This window comes from Phoenix dactylifera, chromosome 15 (assembly GCF_051530095.1).
Source record: "Phoenix dactylifera cultivar Ajwa chromosome 15, Ajwa_hap1_PhDact_Kaust_v1.1, whole genome shotgun sequence".
NCBI lineage: Eukaryota > Viridiplantae > Streptophyta > Magnoliopsida > Arecales > Arecaceae > Phoenix > Phoenix dactylifera.
This window is the reverse complement of record NC_143204.1, coordinates 16590962-16613439: the sequence shown is the minus strand read 5'-3', so window position 1 is coordinate 16613439 and position 22478 is coordinate 16590962. Positions and strand designations below refer to the sequence as shown.

The window sequence follows — 22478 nt, the reverse complement described above, 5'->3', positions numbered from 1 at the left end:
AAAAGCAACAAGGGATGAACATAGTGGCAGCAGAATGATTTATCTACAGCTAGCTGAACCTTCCTCCGGATGATCAATTGGCACAGGATCCCATTCCAAAGAAACTAACAAACTGAACGAAAACTTGAGGTCTATCCCCTTCCAGACCAAACACTTTTGTGGACAAATCAATCCTCACCGTATGAGGATCGAAATTTCCAGCTATTTGACATGCCCGCATCAGGAGTCTACACACCCTTTTTTATTTATAACCCCTTTTTGATATGCACCCTTACATCTGCCATGTGACCATCTGAGGTACTGGTATTTATATATGATTTAGAATAGGTGTTATGAACACATGAAGCTTAAAGGTGCCGTCTGTAAGTTAAACATATATATAGACTATGGATCTGACATATCCGCACCATTAGTAGATCATAACAGTGCAAAGAGTTGATCCAGTTCACAACTTCACTGGTGAATCATGATACAAGGAGAATCATTTGGACTTCCTAGAATTTGGTTTGGATCTCTTAAAAAAACAACTTGTCCGTTCAAAAGTGGAAACACTCATTGCAGTGACATAACTAGATCAATAAACTGACACAATTAATCACAATGGTGGTGTCTTAATCAATCTTTAACTTCCATAGCTAGCTTTGAGAACTAAGCAGCCCCCAAGAAAAAAACTACATTCTCAAGTATATTCTGGCATGCCTCACTATTAGCTATGCAATGCTGTTAACATGGCAGCTACATGAAGATGCTTGCAGCCATAACCATTGATAGATTTCGATAGCTACATGAAGATAGATGGTGATTCTAATGAAAATCACAACAAACAGCATGTTAGCAACTAGATAGACTAGCTCCATCTGAAGCATTACAGCATTGTCAGATATCCAAAAGCAACTTAACATAACAGTCCTGGATGATTTCTAGTCATTAGAACCTATGCGATCAGCTCATTCACAACCCAACCAAAGTACAGGATCCCAAATTTCATTGTTTATACCATGCAACTTATATTCCAATTATGGGATCTGCATCCCTGATTAAGCACAGCACTTGACAATAGAATTGCAGAAGGTAAAGCAAGGACATCAACAACATGATCAAACACCTCTCAAATTGAGATCAAATAAGACCATCATTGACATTCTTATTCACTTCATAATGGATGCATAGCTTCCATTTATCTTTAGCATTCTGTGAATCTGATAATGACATGCTAGATCAAAGTCTTATCTTTTTATCACATGCACCTTAATCATCTAGGATAAATGTACTTATATGACCATACACGTTAAGATCTGTAAATTGTTAAATCTTCTCTTATCACATGTTTCCCACTGTTGATGTGATTATGCTAACCACATCATTCTGGTTTTTTGATGGTCATTCCTCTTATTTCATGGGTTACTATAACACCAGTAATGAATTTATATACTCTGCAAGGTATTTATATACTAATATCCACTGAAATGATTTGGATGTAACAAGTATAAAAAAGTAGGCATGAATTATAGGGAATGCACGTGACCCCACCTTTTAGCCAGAATCCAGGCCAAAGTCATTGCTTGAGCCTTCAAGGGCATATTACCAAGAATGTTCAAAATGTTTCTTTTTCAGGAAAAGTGCTTTCTTAAGGTTTTGAATATATTGCACCATAATAAATGGATGTATTTGACCATATCTTCTTTTTCCTGATAAGGTGAGAGAAATATTAAATAGCAATATTGGAGTTTTTCTTTTCTTTTCTGGTCGTGGTTTCAACATTCCATATCTCTCCTTTTCCTTCATCTTTTTCATCTTCTGCTTCTCTTTTTCCCTTCCCATCTAGTCTTTCACAGTAGCAGCAAGAACTGGCATCCACTACCAATAGTAACCACAACAACCAACAGGAAGCAACTGGTTCCTCTGATCCTTCTTTCGCTCCTTATTCCTTGCATTATTCATTCTTCCCCTTCATTCCTAGGTTTACCCAGATCTAAAAGCAGTTCAGATCTAATTTTAATAATCTTCTTCTTCTGTACCATCTTTGTTAGCTCTACTTTCATTAGATCTTATAACCCTTAAAGTCCAATACAAGAGGATCGCATCATACTGCCTCTATTTCTTCTCTTTTTTTTGCAATCCTAGGAAAATGGTCTTTCAACAAAAAAGGGATTATGCTATGTTAGTTTTCACCAATAATTATAATGGCAATCCAAGTTAGTGATCTTGGGGCTTTAGAGGACAGCAACTTAGAAACCTCAAAACATCCTTACTTTAAATCTCCATCTCACAGAACATTGAAGCTATCCAACGCCGAATATTTCATTTTCAGTTTAGTGCTTAGACTCTGCTAGGAACATATTACTAAGGGTTGGGCAGGAAGTGATATATCAAAATCCAATTTGCGAGGTGCTATTAATGTTCAAGTGCTTGGGATTCAATAGAGATTAGAGAAGTCAGAAAATGGATGAGATATAAGCATGCAAGAATTCTTTTCCTATTGAAACTACAATTAAAGTGGGCAAAAGTGACGACATCAGTTTCTGATTACATATTGTCTTGAAATTAGATGTTTAAAGGTGTTTGTCATAATTTTTTTCTTCTTTACAATAGAGAGAATGCCGCTTTTGGGGAGTCATGCAGAAAAGAGAGGCATGGAAATGATTTGTTTCCTTATAAACTGTTAGAATTGAATTTCATCTAAAATGTGAATATGCTGAAACAGCTAGGCATGCACAACAATGATGTAGAGATTTGAACCAAGAGATGGGACATGGGGAGCGGCATACATTTTTTTGATTATTTCATCTCATTACGTTTCTACTTGATCAGGAACTAAGTTTTATGTAATTGCAATGAACTGATAATTTCAAAAGCGATAGTGTGGTCGAATGTATGTTTGCATGAATTGCAAATGATTGACTAGTTGCTTGGTTTTGTTCCCTAACAGATGCGTAATGTGTGAAAAGGAAAAATTATCTTGTTACATTCTTCCAATTAGTGTGACTTTCTATAGAAGATTTGTAGTAGTGTAATGGCCTAGCATGACTTTATTAGGCACCTATAACTTGTGTATAGAAGTTAATGCAGGATGAAGGGATCTTCAATACAACAATGATGGTTAGGATCGAAAGATAACAGGTGAAAAAAAGAAAAGAACTGGATAAGAATTTATCTGGAAGCAAGAAAGGAACTTGATATTGTTTACGTATCTATTCAGATACAAGGGGAAAAATCCCTTCTTCCAAATACTCCAAAAGTCCCAAGCAAAATAGAGAGTGAAAAAAAAGCTGAGGGAGAGATTATACATATCAAAAGACGTCCCATCATGGAATTGACCTCCAAGTAAAGAGAATCATGGAACCTGTCTTTCCTTTCCCCACTTCTCTGTTGAAACATCTATAATAAGGAGGTTATTATTGTCTTAAATCTTAATATAGGTGAAGTTCTCTCCCTTCTCCATGAAAATCAGGTGAAGTTCTCTCCCTTCTCCATGAAAATCAAAGAAACTCTTTGACATGGCTTGAGATTGAGGGTTGTGGGTTCAAGGAGAGAATGACAATGAGAGAGGGAAGGAGAGTAAAGATCAAATGATGTTACTGGAAAAGGATTGAGTGTGGAAAGTGTGGTCTCAATTCTCCAATCACATAAAACCCCTCCTTTGGTTACTATGGCTCATGCCATGATACCACGTTTTATTGTGGACTCTCCTATTCAGCTGAATCTTGATCAATGGCAATAGACTATGTTCAGATTTCTCAATAGATAGTAGAAGACATGAGTTACAAAAAGGACATACAAGAATCTTCAAGCAGTTTTGTGGAAGTTAGACAAAATGTTGAGTTTGATTGTTGCAGAAGTTATGTTATGGAGAAAGAACAAATACAAAGAAGCTAATGCTTAGATTATACACCATTACCCACCCACACAAAAATATATATATATATATAATTTTTTCTTATTCAGGAAGACTTCAGTTAGCTGTTTCTTTAAATGAAAAAAAAAAGATGCAGTGTAACAATACATACAAATGACAGTCGCTATGATGACATGAAAACCATCCCAGATTAATTAGAAGGTGTATGGTTGTGCGCAAAGCCACAAGGCATATGAAATTGAACAACATAACATCCATGTCGAACAAGCATGACAAGAACATAAGCAGGGTAGTTTTTCAGCAAAGTCATTTGAATGCCAAATGTCATACCATATAGAAGCAACCCAGTTCAGCTGAAATCCTGGAATTTATGTGTCGATTGAAGCAGAAACTACACAACAGAAAATGAGACAAGGGAAGAAGATGAAACTACACCCGGATCGCATCTGAGAATCAAATAATCCTCCGCAGCGTCCTCGGCTTTGGCTTCCTCACGAAGCTCAACCTCAGCTTCTTCAGCCGCCTCCTTTTCATCACCTTCTTCTCCGGCAATGTCAGCCTCTTCTTCTCCTTCTTCACCTTTTTCACCTTCACATACCTCGGATTGACTTTGCATACCTTGGGCACCACCGGAACGCCTCGAGCCGTCGCCTCCTTGAACAGCGCATTCGCCCTGTCTACCTGGTTGTGCTCCGCCAGCTTCCCCATCAACAAATCATAGGTCTTGATCCCTGGGGCATGGCCATACCCCTTCATCATCCGAAACACCTTCATCGCATGCTCCGCCCGCTCGATCCCACACAAAATTTTGATGAATCCATAGTACGCCTTAATGTCAAGCTTGTCGCCGAACCCGGCCGCCCTCATAAATCCAATCATCTCGTCGCCCTCCGAGACCCGGGCGGCCTGGTACAAGCTCCGAATGAGGGCGAGGTAAGTCTCTGCGTCTGGGGAGCAACCCCATTCGCCCATTGTCCGGAAGAGCTTCATGGCGTCCTCGGTCTTTCGGATCTTGCAGAGGTTGGAGATGAGGACACGGAAGGTTTCGGCATCCCGAGGAATGCCGGCGGCTTCCATCTCGACGAGGACCTTGTCAGCCTCCGACTGGAGCCGGAGGGGATCCTTCTTCCGGCAGAGCCGGCAGACGCAGTCCAGGATCGAATTGTAGGCCGGCGTGCCAAGCTCGAACCCGCCGCGGAGGATCTCGCCCATGAGGCGGCGGGCCTCGTCGAGCCTCCCGGCGGCGGACCAGCCTCGGATGAGAGCGGTGCAAATCTCCTCGTCGGGGAAAATCTCGTCGGCGTAGCGCTTGACGGCGCGCTCGGCGTGGCCGGGGAAGCCGTGGTCGGTGAGGGCGGCGACGAGGACGACGAGGGTGGGGCGGTCGCGGCGGAGGCCGAGTTCGCGGGGGAGGGTGTCGAAGAGTCGGACGGCCTGGGTGGGGCGGCCGGCACGAGAGAGCCGGTCGACGGCGGCCGAGAAGGAGAGGGGACCGGCGGAGCGGCGGAACTCGGAGAGGAGGTCGGCGATGGCCTTGAAGTCGCGGCGGCGGCCGAGGAAGTGAACGAGGAGGGAAAGGGACTCGTCAGTGGGGGTAAAGGAGCGGTGGCGGACGATCCAGCGGTAGAGGTCGATGGCTGCGCGGCCCGTGGTGGGGGAGAGGTCGAGGACGCGGTGGAGGAGCGGGGTGTTGAAGCGGACGTCGGAGAAGTGAAGGGAGAAGTGGCGGGCAAGGTCGTGAGCGGAGGAGGAGGAGGGATCACCGGCAGCGGTGGAGAGCTTGACGAGCTCGGCGGAGATGGAACGGGCGAGGTCGGAGGGGTCGTCGGAGGCAGCGACAGTGGATTGGGAGGAGAGGGATCGAGCGGCGGCCGTGAGGAGGGGATGATGCGGCGGCGGAGAAGGGCAAGAGGGCTGGAAGAAGCGGAGAAGGGGGCGGAGAAGGGACGGACGCGGCGGCGGTCTCCACATTTCGCTCTCTCGCCCTCTCCCTCTCCTGAGGCGAAGAATGGGAGAAGAATCACAGGCTCCGGAAGTTGGAAAACGGCTACAACCCTAAAGCCCTAATTGGTGCTGCTCTAGCCAAATTTAGCTGAGACGATCGCCTTGACATGAATCCATGATAAGGTGCACGGTAGAAAACCAAATTGATCTTAGACATGTAACTCCTATGTTTAAAGGGTGCAATTGGATAGGTTGCACTTGGAAATGCTATAGTTAATTGCAGGTGTGTAAAAATACTGCAATTGAAATGTAAAAAAGATCCAAATGTTGTAATGTGGTAAAATTGGCTACAATTTTAATGTAAGATTTGTTGCAATTGAAGGCAGATAACCCTTCACCACACCTCAACCATTCAAATTTAATATCAAATAATTTTAGTATATTAAATGAAATATGAAATATATCAATTATTATTGTAGTATATGTAATCATCATAATATCAAATAAGTTTTATAATGTTATATTTCTAAAATAATAATTATTATTATTATAATAACAATTTAAAATATTATTATAATGATCAAAATGTACTTATTTTATTATTATATCATAATCATTTTTTATCATAATCTATACGATATTATAATAATGTAATTATATTGTAATTTATATTATAAGAATTATAGGCTATTATAATAATATATGCAATAAATACATACTAATTGTTATAAAATTAAATTATTTGACATTATTAACAATTATTAAAGTAATTATTTTTTAATAATCCAATAATATTTTGATAATGGTGTTTTATTATAATTATAAGAGTAGTATGTTAATAATTACACTATTATAGAAAAGGTAAATAGTTCATCATTTTCTAGGGGTAAACCTTATTGGATGATTACCATATCTCTTTCGACATCATATAACTACACAGTTGTGATTGCATTTGCAAGTTTCAATTCCAAATAACCAAATGAAAATAGTTTTTGTTACTATGATTTTAGTTGTTGTGTATATTTGAATTACAAGTGTTTGATTTGTAGAGATTGTAACTAGTTTGATTAATCAAGTTTTTTAGTTGCTCGGCTATGGAGCCCAAGAAAGGGTGAATTGGACTTTTCGAAAATTTTAAATAAAATGCAGCAAAATAAAGTTCGATAAAAGAATATAAATTTTAGCAGTAAATTAATAAGTAAATATGCTGAAGATGATAAAAGAATATAATTTTTAGCAGTAAATTAATAAGTAAATATGTTGAAGATAAATGCAAACAAATCAAACAATACAAACACATAAGATTTATAGTAGTTCGGTGCCAATCCTGCACCTACGTCCACTCTCCAAAATATTCTTTTTGAAAATTTTTACTATAATCTTTCAGGAATTACAGTCCGATTGTTTGACACAGGTTCATAATCAATCTAGTTGATTTTTTTCAAATAATCAACCTAGTTGATTTTTTTCAAATAATCAACCTAGTTGATTTTTTCAGATAATCAATCAAAATCTACACCGATTGTTTTAGTTAGGCTCCCAATCAACCCAGTTGATTTTCACAAGAAATCAACCAAAACCTATACAATCCAATTCAACGCCTGTCAACACCTATACGACTGTCAATGCCTTACCGTTTCCAAGAACGGACTCCACCGTACACCACAAGCAAGCTCTGGCTGTGCGCCACTCTCCTTCATGATGGAAACAGATCATACCTTCGCTATTTAAGTACCCCTACTAGGACTATAAAAACTTCCGATAGGTAATATTAAGGAGACTTTTGGCTGGACCTACTAAGCTCCACTCTAACTTGATAAGGAGAGTGTTTGCCATAGGCAACTACATTAAACAGCGATTGCTGTATCCATATCATAAGTGGTCTCAATTTGTGGAAAGCCTTCGATGGCTTCGGAGGGCCCTCACCGGAAACACCGGTGAGGCTTTGTACAGGTACACTGTCGGCCGCAAGAGGTGGCTCTTCCTGTTTTCCTCTTCACTCCGGCAGCTCCTCCGACTCCTCCGACGTGGTCACCTTCAAGCCAGATTTGAACCACAACAGAAAGCTATGTGATGATCTTTACCTCGGAAGAAGCAAAGAAAGGAAGGGAATACTATAAATTAGAAGCAAAATGGTGAGGAAAATAAAGAGAACATGAATTTTCAATTATACCCATGCAAAAAAAAATGTTAAATAATAAAATAAAAACATGCAAGCTTGTTATTTTTCCATCGAGTGTAAAATCTTAGATCCAGCCATCCAAATTTTGCATTCTAATGTGGTATTGTCCATACCACTAAGTGCAGTATGATTTTGATGTCCTAATTTTTTTAAAAAATTTTCGCCATGATTATGCACTAGCTCATGTTCATGGCCCACTCGGATTTCCAATATTTGCATATGATGGCATTTTTATCTTATAAATCTTGCTAAGAAATCGATTTTGAGTTCTAGCATTTAGACAGAGCCGGCTTAACTCTTAAATGACTGAGGCGGTCGCGGCCCCGACCCCCAAATGCAATTATTATAGTGAATTACAAGGTGAGCGTTCAAATGCATTGAGGCCCCCAATGCATTTGGGGGCCTCAAATGGTACGTATATTTATAGCTATAATTACATTGAAGCCCTCTAATGCGTATTGGGATGTATTTTTTATCTAAAAAAATTCATTATCTCTTTTCTTATTTATACATTGAGGCCTCTAAATACATTGAGATGCTCTTGCATTTATAACACAAAATTTGTTCAAAAGATCGCAAGCGATCATTGGCCATCTTAACTGACTTTTAGCCTAATCGCCCCGAGAGGCTAGTATCAAATTTCATTGAAGGTTGGACTCCTGTTGGGACTAGTTCTGAGCTGCTGGAGCTTGGTTCAGATTGCTAAGCTCTATAGAACAGGAAAGACACTTAAGAGAATTTATAGAACAAAAGAGTTAAAAGGAGGCCTCTGATATTATTGACTTGACCTAGGAGTGCAGTCATGGCTTTCAAATTCCAAACTATTTTTATTCATTTAAAAACAACCTATACTGGGCCAATGGATGGTGATTAAAGGGGCTGCACTTGTGATTGGTGACCCCCATGTATTGCATCATAATCATGGCGTTTGTGATCTAAACCTGTTCCATTTTTCTGAATCACACCTCTTTGTGCTTGAACTGAAACTTCAGACATGCATAGGTTCGTCACATAGAGAATAGAAAGCTTACAAAGTCTATGTCAGTGTTTTTTTTTTTTTTTTAAATTACTTTTGATGGAGGCATGTCAGTGTTTGTAGAGGCTTTCTGGGCCACGGGGTTAGTTAACAGAGAGGAACGTATGGCCCAAAGAAATATGCCCTAGGCCCATCCAGGCTATTGGTGTGGGTTATGGAGCCCATAGAAATGACACGAGAAACAAGGGCCAGAAACATCCACAAAAGAATCTTGCATAGTAACAAATCTCTGGGTCGTCGAAAAGGTCTTCTAATAGTTTCTAGTTTTTCTGTTTTGTTAAGCAAAGAAATTTATGAGATCCAAAATTCTTCTCGTCCCAGAGGGTTTCAGACTAGAATGCTTTGGAGAATTTCTAAGGGTGCCCAGATCGCCACATAGATAATAAGCTGAACGAATCTGATCGCACCATATCATCTTGATCATCTATTGCCATAACAGATCATTTTAGAGTGAATTCATCCTAATACTTGCAAAAACGGTGCATCCTGGGGACTTTCAAGGTCATGATCCTCTAAACTTAGAGCTTAGGAACCATAGATAAGCAAGTCCTCTAGCATTATCATTTTTTTGAGATTTGCTTTTCAGTTCTACTTCTTAAGCCATCAAGAGCTTTCATTCAATGAGCATGGTAAGTAAATAATCCTGCAAAGGGATGTCATATGGCATAATGTACTTGATCACCAGATTGTTGCTCAATAACGAAGCCTACACATGGTGTGCCAAGGTACCATATTAACAACTTCCTGGGTACATGGCAAGTGTTAAGTGGTTGCAATATAAATTTAAGACTTATCACTCCGTCGCTATGCCTGCATCATGGTTGCAATAAGAGAGTGCAAAGCAAGCTAGCAGGAGTGGCTGGGCAGAGGGTTCCTATAACAACCCATGATCTCATCCAAAAAAGCTAGCCGTAAAGTATTATTTAAGTTCCTTGATCATGTATAAGTACCTAAGATCTACCCAGCGAATAACCGATGTGGGACTAAACACACATCCGTACAGGTCCTCATATACTCTCCAATTTAAGCCCTAGTCCACATAAGTTATGGGCCAGATCTGCTCTAATACTATTTATAACAACTCATGACCTCACTTAAAAAGGCTAGCCAGAAAGTATTATTTGGGTTTCTTAGTCCTGTATGAGTACTTATCATCTCCTCGACGGATAACTGATGTGGAAATAAACACATGTCCATACGGGTCCTCACAGTTCCAACTCTGATGCCAAGTTGCAATACCATCAACTTTATGGCCTAATCTCGAGTCTAGTAATAATCTGATTAAATTTAAAAAGTTTGTATATCTGAGAGCGAGTCTCAGTACAATAGTTAGGTCGGTCTACTACGATCTAGGCATCATAGATTTGAAACATGGAAACAACATCTCCGTATATGAGAATAAGGTTGCGTACATCTGATCCTCGCTATACTCTGTAGTGCCAGAAATCCCGTGCATTGAGCTGCCATTTTGTTTGAGTATCAGCAGGATCAAAAACTAGTTGGTACAATTTTACAAGAGTTAAATGGCATTACTTTCCATAGGCTAGTGTTTAAGTAGGGGTGCAAATGGGTCAGGTTGAGTTGGGTCATGAGTGACCCCAACCCAACTCGATTCCTTATTCGGGTTCTAATTTTGGACCCAGATCCGACCCAATAAAAGATCGGGTCGGGTCGGGTCGGATCCACCACTACAATTTTTGATCCAACGGATCATTCGGATAAGGTAGGGTACATGTATAACCCGAACCCAACCTAAAATATTTAGCTCTGATTCAGGTCCAGATCGGGTCAACCCATCCATACCTTTATAACTTGTTTGCACCCCCGTGGGCTGCAACCCACAGGCCTAAATAATTTACAGATTCGGATCGGGGCGGGTCGGGTCATAGGATTGAAAACCTAAACTTATCCAAATTTCAAATAAGTCAAGTCAAGTCGGGTCAGGTCTGAATTCAGTAAATCTAGACCTGACCCGGAATCCACAGGTCCTCCAAAACGGGTCGGGTCTAAGCAGGTCGGGTCAGGTCGGGTCACGGGTCAACCCGACCCATTTGCAGCCTTATGGTTAAGTGCTTCACTACTCCTGGCCAGCTAGACTACAACTTGGGCCTTGAGTCGCCTAATGGGCCTCCTACCCAACCTGCCTATGGAGTAGCTATGAGTCATGAGGTGTGAATCTGATGGCTTTAACAAAAGCACCCTGTATGTCTTGTATTAATTAAACTGCTTTAGCACATGATGGCTCGCTTTATACATCTTCATTATCCCCTCATGCATAGATTTCCCATGTTTCATGATATGCTCTTCTTTCCCCGCCTCCTGTTCTTTCTTCAATAGAGAAACAAAAGAATTGCACCAAAAAGTGATAACACAATTATCAAGTTATAGAATAATAGAACAAAGACTCTAATCAATGAGGAATACATAGCCACTCTTCAGTGCTTCCTCTCACAATAATACATCATAACGAAAACCTCCAAGGATAATTCCCCATTGTCACTATAAGCATCCCCCCTCGTAGCTAAGTACGTACCTCTTGTCCAATGCTCTCATTTTATTTATGAATTAAGAGAAAAAAGGAAAAATAAACCAACTAGAAATTGGAGTGCATTTATTAATTTACATTAAATATCAATAGACCGAATTATGGCCACCTGTAATGCTTGTTCACTCCAAAGGTCACTCGCTGCAAACTTCTAACCTCAAACGTCTTATTGAGTGATGTAGTCACAATCTTCCACCAAGATTCCTTCTTCTTAGATGCATAGCATGCACCACATCTACCAGTTATTCTAGCAGCATGATATGTTGTCATGTTCACCTAGGCTAGTACATTCAAGTATATTGTCATGAATATAAGACCAAAGTTTTTCAGCTTTTGCAAGATCCAAGCCTTAACACATCGATTTTTGGGATTCCAGTGCATAGATGATTTTAATTCAAGATTTAGAAGGAGACTTTGCAATATGAAATAGTGTGATAGATGCACCATGGAAGATTTAGCCCATATATTTATAGACACTCTTTGTTACAACCCAGGACCTCATCTAAAAAATCTAGCTATAAGATATTATTTAGGTTTCTTAGTCCTATATAAGTATTCAAGATCTATTCAATGAATAACTAATATGGAACTAAACACACGTCCGCACGGGTTCTCACATACTTCCCCCATTTAAGCCCTGGCATCCTCACCGGGTTAAAGATCTAAATCTATTTATATCCAATTACAAACACCACATCAGCTTGTGGTCAGCTCGACTATACCCGTGCTGCAGTATTCTTTAGTCCACATATATTATGGGACGAGTCTGCTCTGATATTATTTGTCAGAACCTAAGAACTCATCCAAAAAGACTAGCCAGAATTTATTATTTGAGTTCCTTAGTCTTAGATAAGTATCCAAAATTTATGCAGTGAATAACCGATGTGAGGCTAAACATATGTCCGCATGGATTCTCACACTTTAAGATAGTATTCTGATTAATAATTTTGCTTTCAAGTGTAAAAAGTCCTGAGCATTTGCAGAAGACAACACTGGAACATCTATATATTCATCTAATTCATGATTTGATCCAAAAGGCCACCTCAAAGACTACGCGTCCCCCCTCCAAATGTAAATACAGGAAAGCCTCTTAAAGAATTCAACCAAAAAGAGATCTAGTACAGGTTGAGGGTCCAAGGGAGGATAGCGATCTGAAAAAGACTCGAAATATGTGCCAAATGATCAGTAGTTTCCTTCCATTTTGGAGGACAAGGCCATGCATATATGAAAACAAATTAGAATTAGATGCCATGTAGATGAACCCAAAAGAATGGGTCAAGGCAGGTTTATCTATTGCTTATAATGCTCTACCAGATAAGAACTAACGGTAGACCGAAGGTGACAACAAATTGCAAGGACAAGTGCATGATAACATGAAACCATCTGAAATTCTCCATATAATAAGCATGTTTTGTTTGGTAACATAAAATCCAATCTGCAGGCTTCAATCCAGGCATGTTAGGTGAAAGGAAGCACATAAGCCACTAATTAAAAAGAATTGTATAGCCTTGTCTTCACCTAATCTTAATTTGTTGGTCTACTGTTGAATGGCGGTACTGCTGTTCATAGTATCTACCAAAACCAAAGAATAAAGCCAAAGGTCAGCTTTTCCACCGGCCATTGCCTTCTTGACCACCACGGTTAGATTCCAAAGGAGTTCTTTGTCCGTTACCAATTGGATTAAAAGATCATGGAGATCTTCTCATGGAGGTAAAAGCTTCCTTTGAAATGCCTAGACAAGTACTACATACCTCGGATTATTCTAATTATAAACGCTTGGATTGCTTTCAGAAGCAAGCTTTGCTCCTAAGAAATCTATTAGTTCAGCAAAATTGTATCTTCTTGAAGACCCCAAGACCTGAGAATAAAGCAAACAAAATCTCTTGCTTAGTTGACAAAAGCAAGATGGTTCTTTCTTTGATGGACACCTGGTGGTAGAACAATGCCGATATGTAAAGATAATATTGAATCAAAGCTCCTCAGTATCACATGCTTTGTGAGTTTGACTATTCCAGAATCATGTTGAATGGATGTACCTAATAGTATATTTTTATCATATTCCTAAGATTCCTTATGCTTTGAAAAAAAATCTATAAAAGAGAGACCATGGTTAGAGACAATCCATATAATATAATTGTCTTGTTAATAGTCATGGTATGACATTTATTATCTGTAAATGCGTGTGGAGGAGAATGGTCTAGAAATTTACAATATATAGTTCTCAACTTTGGTGCATGTGCAAATGCTTGATTGCATGGACAGTGTAAAGAGAAGGAAATGTCGAGGAAAGACAATAGGATGAAGCATTTAGAATCACTTAAGATTGCTGAGTTTGGCTTCATTTAAAATAATTCACACTTTCTTTGGCAGCTTCAGTTATAACCAATTCAGTCATCTCTTTCACGCCTCGATGTAACGAGTTACCATACATACTACATGCCGAGCATCATTATATTGATGCGCAAACATTGCACATTCCACAGTATCGAGGTATCAAATGCCGGTGCAGACAATGCGACATAGTTCCCTTAAGGATCTTGGCCATAATCAAGCATCTATTTCACTGCGTTTGACACCAAAAAATGCTATAGCTTCTAATGGACACCAACACACAATAATCTGTTGTGAGTAGCATTCCTAGGAACCTATTGGTATACATAAACAGGCAATTAGATCTCCAGTAATCTTCTTCCTTAATCATAAACTATTCTGAATGCTTATGTTAAATTATGGAGATTAAACTATTATATGGAATCCAATCAACAAAATAAGCACATTTATGGGAAGAAGAATCTATTATGATCACATATGATTAGTAAATCAATCATGCTAAGCTTTCAAGCTAAGGTTGCTAAAAGGAATCAAAGAGTAGGTTCTTTACTAGAGGATAAAGGTGCTAGTGATGATTTGCTCATATGCTACAAGGTTTTCATATCCTTATGTACTGTTGCTAAAAGGTGACCATATCTGCTCACATCTCAAGCTTCAGCATAAAAGAGAACTGGATTAGAATCACCACCATTTGTTCTATAAAAGCAAAACTACATTTTATGCTATATCCTATCCCATTTAGGCCTACTCTCGGCTCGCCTGCATTGCGCATGTGGCGTGCGCCTATAGTAAAATATATAGTGGCAAAATATGGCATCCTATAATCACATCCCATGTTTCACTTTCCAAGTTAGGGATGGCATGCTCAACAGTAGTTTGAGAGGATCGGCATTACTTCATTAAAGTGCATCATGATCGAACCACCATCTTTAAAAAGTTGATCATAAGATACCCTTGTCTCCAATCGAGAACTATCACTACCTTGGATTTGGATGAGAAGAAATCTCCAAGCTATAGAGTAACTCGAACACAAGCATCACCAGCTAACACATGGATATATATGATAGATTGCTAATATTCTATCTCCTATGAGAAGGTGTTATTAATTGTAAATCTCCGATGTAAAAGATATGCAAGTGTAAATATAAGGATCATCGATCGTTCATGTTGGTTTACATGTATCAACCCTTCAATCACCATGAATTAATTACAAAATATCAGTCCTTAATGTTCTGATCACTTAAAGTTCACTAAGAGGTTTGATTGTCTTTGAATTTTTTTTTCCTCTAAAATAGATAACTACGAAACATGATTTCTGTAAAATATGCTGTATCAAAAACAGATAGAGACCTGTACTATTTCATTAACCCCTTTTTCAGGTTCATAACTTACTGGTATTGGCAAACTGAGTTTTATGGAAAACAACCAAACAATCATTCCTGTAAAACTCATTCATTTTAAATATTAGATAAATTATTTTAGTAAAACTTGTCAACCATTTAGTCCCTAAGTTTACAACTAAAGATCTGTAAGCCAAGTGGTAGCTTGATTCCACCAAACTGCAAAATCATGAAGGATTGATAGACACAGGAAAAACTGCATCAATTCCCTGACAACCTTTTGTGAGATTTTAATCATTGATTACTCCAAGAGGGGGTTACAGGCTCAAAAAGCTCAAATGCCAAGCATGACGTAGCATTACCATGGCCATGAGCCATTGTGGCAGAGCCCCCATAACTTTCACCACTTTCAAGAAGCTTAGCATGGAAGTGGCTAGAGAGGAATTTGGAGGAGTATTTCGATTGGTGATCAAAAGAATCCCTTTCCATGATCATGTGCACCCCAAACTAATCTATATTCTCTTACTTTGCACACTTATGCAGCGGTCAAAAACATCAGAGATTCCCCAAAATCTTTTCTACTCTTTTATTTCTACCCGCATAACAAGATCTATCGAATGCTGTTGCAGGTGCCTAGGAATAATTACGGATAGGTGTGGGAGCAAATGAAAAGAGAAAGCAGGAGCCAAGTTGCATTGTTTGAAGAATATCCCCGCACCAATATAGATATTCTTTTTCCCGGGAAGGAAAGGGATCAAGCTTTCTATTGTTCCAAATATTCTAGTGGGATTTGGATTTCAAAAAAGAGCAGGCCCCTGGAATCATATCATTTGGTTTGGGTTCTTATTCCCCAATCATTCGTAGGAGCTGTACTCTAAAGTGCCAATCAAAGAAAACCTACTGTCTCGTTAGACTAGAAACTTTAATAGATACTGACCCACAATCTATCTGATAGAATCTTATTGTATTTAGCAGGAAGAGCCATGCTTCTGAAAAGCATGAATAAGATTAGAAAAAGGAGGCATATGTGAGAATAAAGATTGGCATATCATGATAGGAATTGGATGAGGACTGCAGGTGTGCATCACAGAAGGAAGAAAACTATTGGCCACCTCCTCCATGGCATGGCAAATCTAAGAACAACAACATGAATGCAAAGCCATTGCTTACATAGAACCAAGGAAGGCATTCCATCTACTTGGCTTGGCAAATCTTAAAAGTCTGGGAACTTCAGATGGCACATTAGGCATTTGGGTCCACTTGGAATCTCATAACTTCATGTGATGGTGAACACTCCTACATCAATTTTCTGCCGAATGGTAAGCACACAGTATACAAGCTGTCCCATTCTACAGAAGCATATATTCCACATACAGTAGAACATACTTTTAAGATATGGAGGAATAAAGTATAACAGGCAATATTAGCCTATCATGGGCATACACAAACTGCAACAGAATACACCTAGAGGAGTGAACACCATTATGGATATTAAATAAGTTTATCAGTAACTTCCTAGCATGGAAGCAAAATGCTCTCCAAGCCATCTCTTGGTTGAAAGGTGAAGAAGAAGAACCACCCTGCAAACCAAAAGATGACAACCTTGTGGAATGATGCTAATATATGGCACAACCAATGCTACAAGCAAAATTACATCAGCAGCTAATATGGCTTGTGGTTATATTTGAGGTTTAATAGATGTCACTCTGATGAGATATGAGCTGCATTGAATTATATAATTGGACGAAATTGGCCCAGTTGTGCAGATTACGATTAAAGCAACTATGGATTACCTTTCTCGAAAAATGTAGGAATTAACTTTCGGAGCAAGTGGATGAAAGCAACCTGAAAGATAAAAATCTATCATTCCATGCATTTGCCAAAGCCTACATATAAAGCTTGCATGGGACCTGTATACAAGACCTTTAGACCAACCTGAAAGATAAAGTAGGTCATTCGCATGCATTTGCCAAAAGCTGTGTATGTTGCATGAATCCAGAATACAAGAACTTTGGTCTATCTTTCGCAGAGATGTGGGCACTATCCGAGCAAGTTGAGAGCAGTGTAAATATAAAGTCTTATCATTCCTTACATTTGCCAAAAGCTGTATACATTGTATACATGATCAGCGACCACCAAACCACATAACAAACAACACCTTCTTACATGACAACCCTTTCAACCATGTTCCAAGGAAACCTAGACTTTAACTAAGCATTAGAAGCGAACAAGCACTGAAAACTAAGAGTAGGAACTGCCTAACTGACCAGGTCACAATATCATGGAGATAGAAGGATGACATTATCTCCCAGCACCAAATTAAAGCTCCTAATAAGAGTTAATAATAAGCCAAAACAACCATAACAGCTATTTTTGACAAACAAAACACCACCTTCAAGAGCATTCAGCACCTTGGAAGAGCCTTACAAACCAGAGGGTTCTTCATCTCAAGGGACATCTTCAAGCACTCGGACAGATCCACACCACCCTCTGAAGGGACCCATTTGAAGCGCTGGAGCAGCTGAGCCAGCCACAAATGAACAGTAGCCAGTGCCATGGCCTTTCCAGGGCAAACCCTCCTGCCAGAACCAAATGGTGCCAATCTGAGATCAGAACCCAAGATGCTTACATCGTCCGCCACGAACCGCTCGGGCTTGAATTCACAAGGCTCAGACCAAATGGACTCATCGTGAGTTATCGCCCACATGTTCACCATCGCCGTGGTCCCTGCAGGGATGAGGTGTTTCCCAATATTAACATCATGGATGGCGAGGCGAGCCCATGAGAGGAGTGGTCCTGGTGGGTGCATTCGCAGAGATTCCTTCACTATGGATTGCAGATAAGGAAGCTTTGGGATGTCGGAGTCGGAGACAATCCGGGAGTTTCCGACAACAGCATCAATCTCAGATTGGGCTTTTGCCTGGATGTCGGGGTGTAGAACCATTCTAGCCATTATCCATTCCAAGAGGATCGCAACAGTATCAGTACCTCTAAAGATCATCTCCTGTTACATAACCATGCAAAAGTTGGCTGTCAACAACTATCATTAGCAACATAAGTTTCCCCAAGAACAGCAAAAATTGCTGTCATCTGCTTTTACCACGATGTTAAAACAAAGGAAAGAAATATATAACAAGTCAAAAGCAAGATAGCATATCAAATGAAAGGAACAACCAAAGTTCCCACAATAACAATGACGATAGCTACAGAACCAAAATTCCATAAAGCAGAAAGATATCAACACCAAGATCATTAAATTACACACACACATGTATGTATATATATATATGTAAATACCCAGTTCATTAAACAATAGTAATTGACACCATGAAACAAAGACACAAAGGCTTGACAGGAACGACACCCCTTGCACAGGAAATAACAAGAGTGAATTTTTCATATTAAAGGCCTTAACTAAGTTATGTCAGAAAATCTTCATAACTTTTCTCATTATACCAATAAAGGAAGAAACAAATATCAGATCAGAAGTTCAAAAAAAAAAAAACTCTCAACTAAAAAAATACCGCTTGGAGAGGTAACAACGCAACAAGGAGGTAACAAACTAAAAAGGTCATGCCCAGAAAAAGGCACCCAAAAAGCAGCATGCAAACTATTAGAACGCCAAGAGAACAACAGCAGCAGCAAACAAGAGATTAATATCAACCTACTTTTTGGATATTAAAGTTTAAATGCTAGGAAATCTTACCCAAAGAACAGCCACCATGTCCGCATCAGATAGCTTCTCCTCCTGCAAATCAAGCAACACATCCACAAAGTCTCCCACCCCATCCCCCGCAGTCCCACCAAACCTTTCCCTCCTTTGCCTGTGCTCCTCTATGATGTTGCCCACAAACACATTGACTCTCCTCACCAGTCCCCTGCACCTTTTCCTCACACCTTGCAAGTCCAGCCACCCCAAGAGAGGCAAGTGATCGCTCCAGTTGAAGACCCCCAGCAGCTCATACCCCTCCCTCACCAGTCCTTCCAATTCCACCCCCTTCCCCTTCACAAAATCGAATCTTTTCCCAAAAACACTCATCATAATGTTGTTCAACGACCCGAAATGCACCACTCTCTTCACCTCCACATCCCCATACCTCCCCATGAGCTCCTTTACCTCCCCAACCATCTGCTCCCCAATCGCCCTCCGGTGCTCCCCGAAGGCCGCAATCCTCCTGGGACTGAACAGATAAGTGGCCGAGATCCTCCTCAGATTCCTCCAGTACTCCCCAAATGGAGCAAACCCCATGGCCCGGTGGAAGAGGAGCTCGTAGGCGGATTCCTTGATGGGCCGGTCGGCGAAGGCCGAGCTGTTGAGGATCTCCCTCGCCGTGTCGGGGTGGCTCGACACGACGAACCGGGTGAACCCCACCGAGAAGACCATCAAGGGGATGGCTTGGAACGACCGGGCGAGCCCGGCGAGCGCGCGGTGGGCGGCGGTGCCGGAGAGGGCGAGGACGATCCCCGGCGGGCCGGGGATCGAGCGCTGGGCCCTGGAGAGCGCCCACGCGAGGCCCCCCGGGTACAACCATAGGACGGACAGGAAGACCAAAACGAGCGCGAGTATGGGAGAAAGGACAAGGTTCGTCGGGAAGAGAAAGAACAAGGCCGAGTCCACCTCAGGGGACGACATTAGCGGTTTCGAGAGTGGGAAAGAAGCAGTTTTGAGTGGTTCGCAGCTGCAGCGAACGGAGATTAAGTGGTTACCAGGCGGAAAGATAGAAACTTGGGAGGAGAGAATGGTTTTCCGTAGAGAGAACGGGAGAAGAGAGAGCTCCGAGCGTGAGAATGGCGAGGGAAGAAGGGTGTGAGAGAGCGGTTAAATAGGAGTCCGGGTACTCGCGAGGGGGTTTGAAAATTAACCCCTGGAGTTAACTCCGGGTTAGATTTTAACCGCGATTCGAAAAACCGAAGCCAGCTCCCGTTTACCTCTAAATTGACCAATATGCCCTTCCCAGTGGACATCGAACGAAGGCTCCATTTTTCGTCAATACCCAATCAACCGAGGGTAACTTAGTCACATAGAATTAGGAATCCCCCGGCGTGAGCAGGACCGAGCGCCAGAAGGGCACCACTATCTTTCAAATAAGTCTGCATAAAAGTTTCTATGCGGTAAATACATGGTAACGCTCAATGGTCGGTGGAAGAAGAAGCAACCGATAGCGATTTATATGAGGACGTCCGCATAGGGAATGGCTCATCATGTATGGCGGTTAGAGAATGCCAGAAGGCTATACGTAGGGAGAGGGGGGTGGGGGAGCTCGGGGCGCGGCGCTAATCATTCCAAGAGGCGTGTGAAGATGGACACGTGGCGAAACGGGGAGAGGCCGCCTCTGATGCGGCACGTGCAACTACTGAGGAGGGGGCGGGGTGAGGGGGTGGTGGGCTGGTGGCGGAGGGGAACATCGGTTTGGGAACCCCGAGGCTGCCCGTTCGTAGGCGTCAGCTGCCCGCGGGTAGCCCGGCACCTCCCGAGTCCCGATGAAACGCCCGGCCCCGCGACCGCGAGCTACCGTTTAAAGTGGGACCCGCCACCGCCCACGTGGCCGAGCCCAGCTCGCTGGCGCGGGCGACGTATGTCACTCGCGCCGCTCTCGCTGACAAGGGAATCTCCGTCGCCGTTTTCTCAAGGGTTTGGAGGGTGGTGATCTAGTGGAAGTCGGGGAGGGTTAACTATATCCGTCGGATGAGAGGGTCGGAAGTTGGTGGAGGAGGAGGGTCCCGACCCGTACGATCATGATGGACGGTCAGTGATCGGCGGGGGGCCATCACGTAAAGGGTGTGATCTTTTTGCGGGAAGGCGGAAGGATTAGGAAGCATTTAAACTTTAAAATGGAAGAGTAACTAAATTAAGAGCGTAATAATGTTAATAATGACAATGATTATTTATTAGAATGGCAAACGCTAAGATGGAAGAGGGAGTAGGTCGCATGAACTCCGCTAACGAATGGGTTGTGGCCACCGATGTTTGAATTCAGGATTTTTTGTTTTTAGTAGTTAATTGGTTGTGTTCTCTCATCACTTGGACAGCAACCTGGGAATAGTTTTTGGCATGAGATTTGAACCAGGTTTGAGATCATAAATAATCGCTGGTATAACAGTTTAGAATAGGTGAATAATACTTGCACGAAGTCCATTATATAATAATATTTGAAATAGTGTGCTTTCAAATATAAATTTTTAGAGCTTAGAGAGTTTCGCTATCCAATGTAATGATCTTTAATTGGTGGATGACGAAATGATCGGCTGGAAATATTGTTTTGATGTTATTTTTCTATCATTTTTCATTAAATCATGGCTAATAATAGCTATTATGTAACAACAATAAGATCAAGTTAGAAAATGATAGTTAAAATTTTTTTGCCAAATAATTTTAGATCATAATTAAGCGATGGTTTTGAGCAAAAGTTGTTATATCTTCGTTTTTTCGCCAAAAAATTAGATTTTTTTTTGAAAAATAAAAGAATATATGAAATTCCAATGACCATTGGATATAATTAGATCATGTCTTGAATTGTCAAAAAAATTTCTAACTTTTTTACCAAAGTATCCAACAATTTATGTCTTACTCGATGATTAGTCATTGAGAGGTCAAAAATATATCTTTCTTCAAAAGAAAAAGAATGAACATTCATTTGATCTAGACCTTTGCGGAGCAAAAAAGACGCTACATAACAACATCATTAAAATTATGGTGTAATATTTTTGAGAATAAGATTGGATGATGATTTTTTTGGAAGAAGATATTGCATCATGATCTCAACAATTGGGATGTAGATTGATTGCTACAATCTTACTTTCGGCGTGTCTCTTTTATTATCCATTCTATGTGTGCTGATGTTTGAAGGAGCAATCAAGCAGGTGCCTCTAAAACAGCTTGAAACCAATAACCATTCTCAATCTCTCTTTAATTAACATGAGAGAGAGGTGAAAGGAAGATAAAGAAGAATGTATTTGGTGAAGAAGGAAATGTATTCTAAGAGGTAGAGTTGTTGTCCTTCCACTCAATGATCTGTTCTAATGAGGTCAGGTATTTAAAAACATATGCTTCATGACAACACAAAGTTATGCTGTATACTAAGATTCATGCATCATTTTCTGATAGTAAGATTCATGCATCTTAAATTTCTTATTCCTACCAACTTTATCATCGGACATGTGCAGCTATTCTACAAAACTTTCTTTCATGTAGAGGATAAATTTAATGTCCGCTCATTATAAATTTAGGGCTGATCATACTTTTT

The 22478-nt window shown here is 40.6% G+C and overlaps 2 protein-coding genes across 2 annotated transcripts; both read right to left on the bottom strand.

The window, feature by feature from the left end:
• Positions 1-4131: 4131 nt before the first annotated feature.
• PNM1 (Pentatricopeptide repeat (PPR) superfamily protein) lies at positions 4132-5947 on the bottom strand. The gene has a single exon (XM_008787400.5). It carries the CDS (start codon positions 5825-5827, stop codon positions 4310-4312), a length of 1518 nt encoding a protein of 505 aa, XP_008785622.3. The 5' UTR covers positions 5828-5947; the 3' UTR covers positions 4132-4309.
• An 11352-nt stretch (positions 5948-17299) lies between these two features.
• On the bottom strand, positions 17300-20040 carry LOC103704204 (cytochrome P450 78A5-like). The gene is made up of 2 exons (XM_008787399.5): positions 18941-20040; positions 17300-18238 (listed from the first exon to the last, which is right to left on the bottom strand). The coding sequence occupies exons 1-2, from the start codon at positions 19865-19867 to the stop codon at positions 17639-17641; spliced, it is 1527 nt and encodes a 508-aa protein (XP_008785621.2). The 5' UTR covers positions 19868-20040; the 3' UTR covers positions 17300-17638.
• Positions 20041-22478: the final 2438 nt, after the last annotated feature.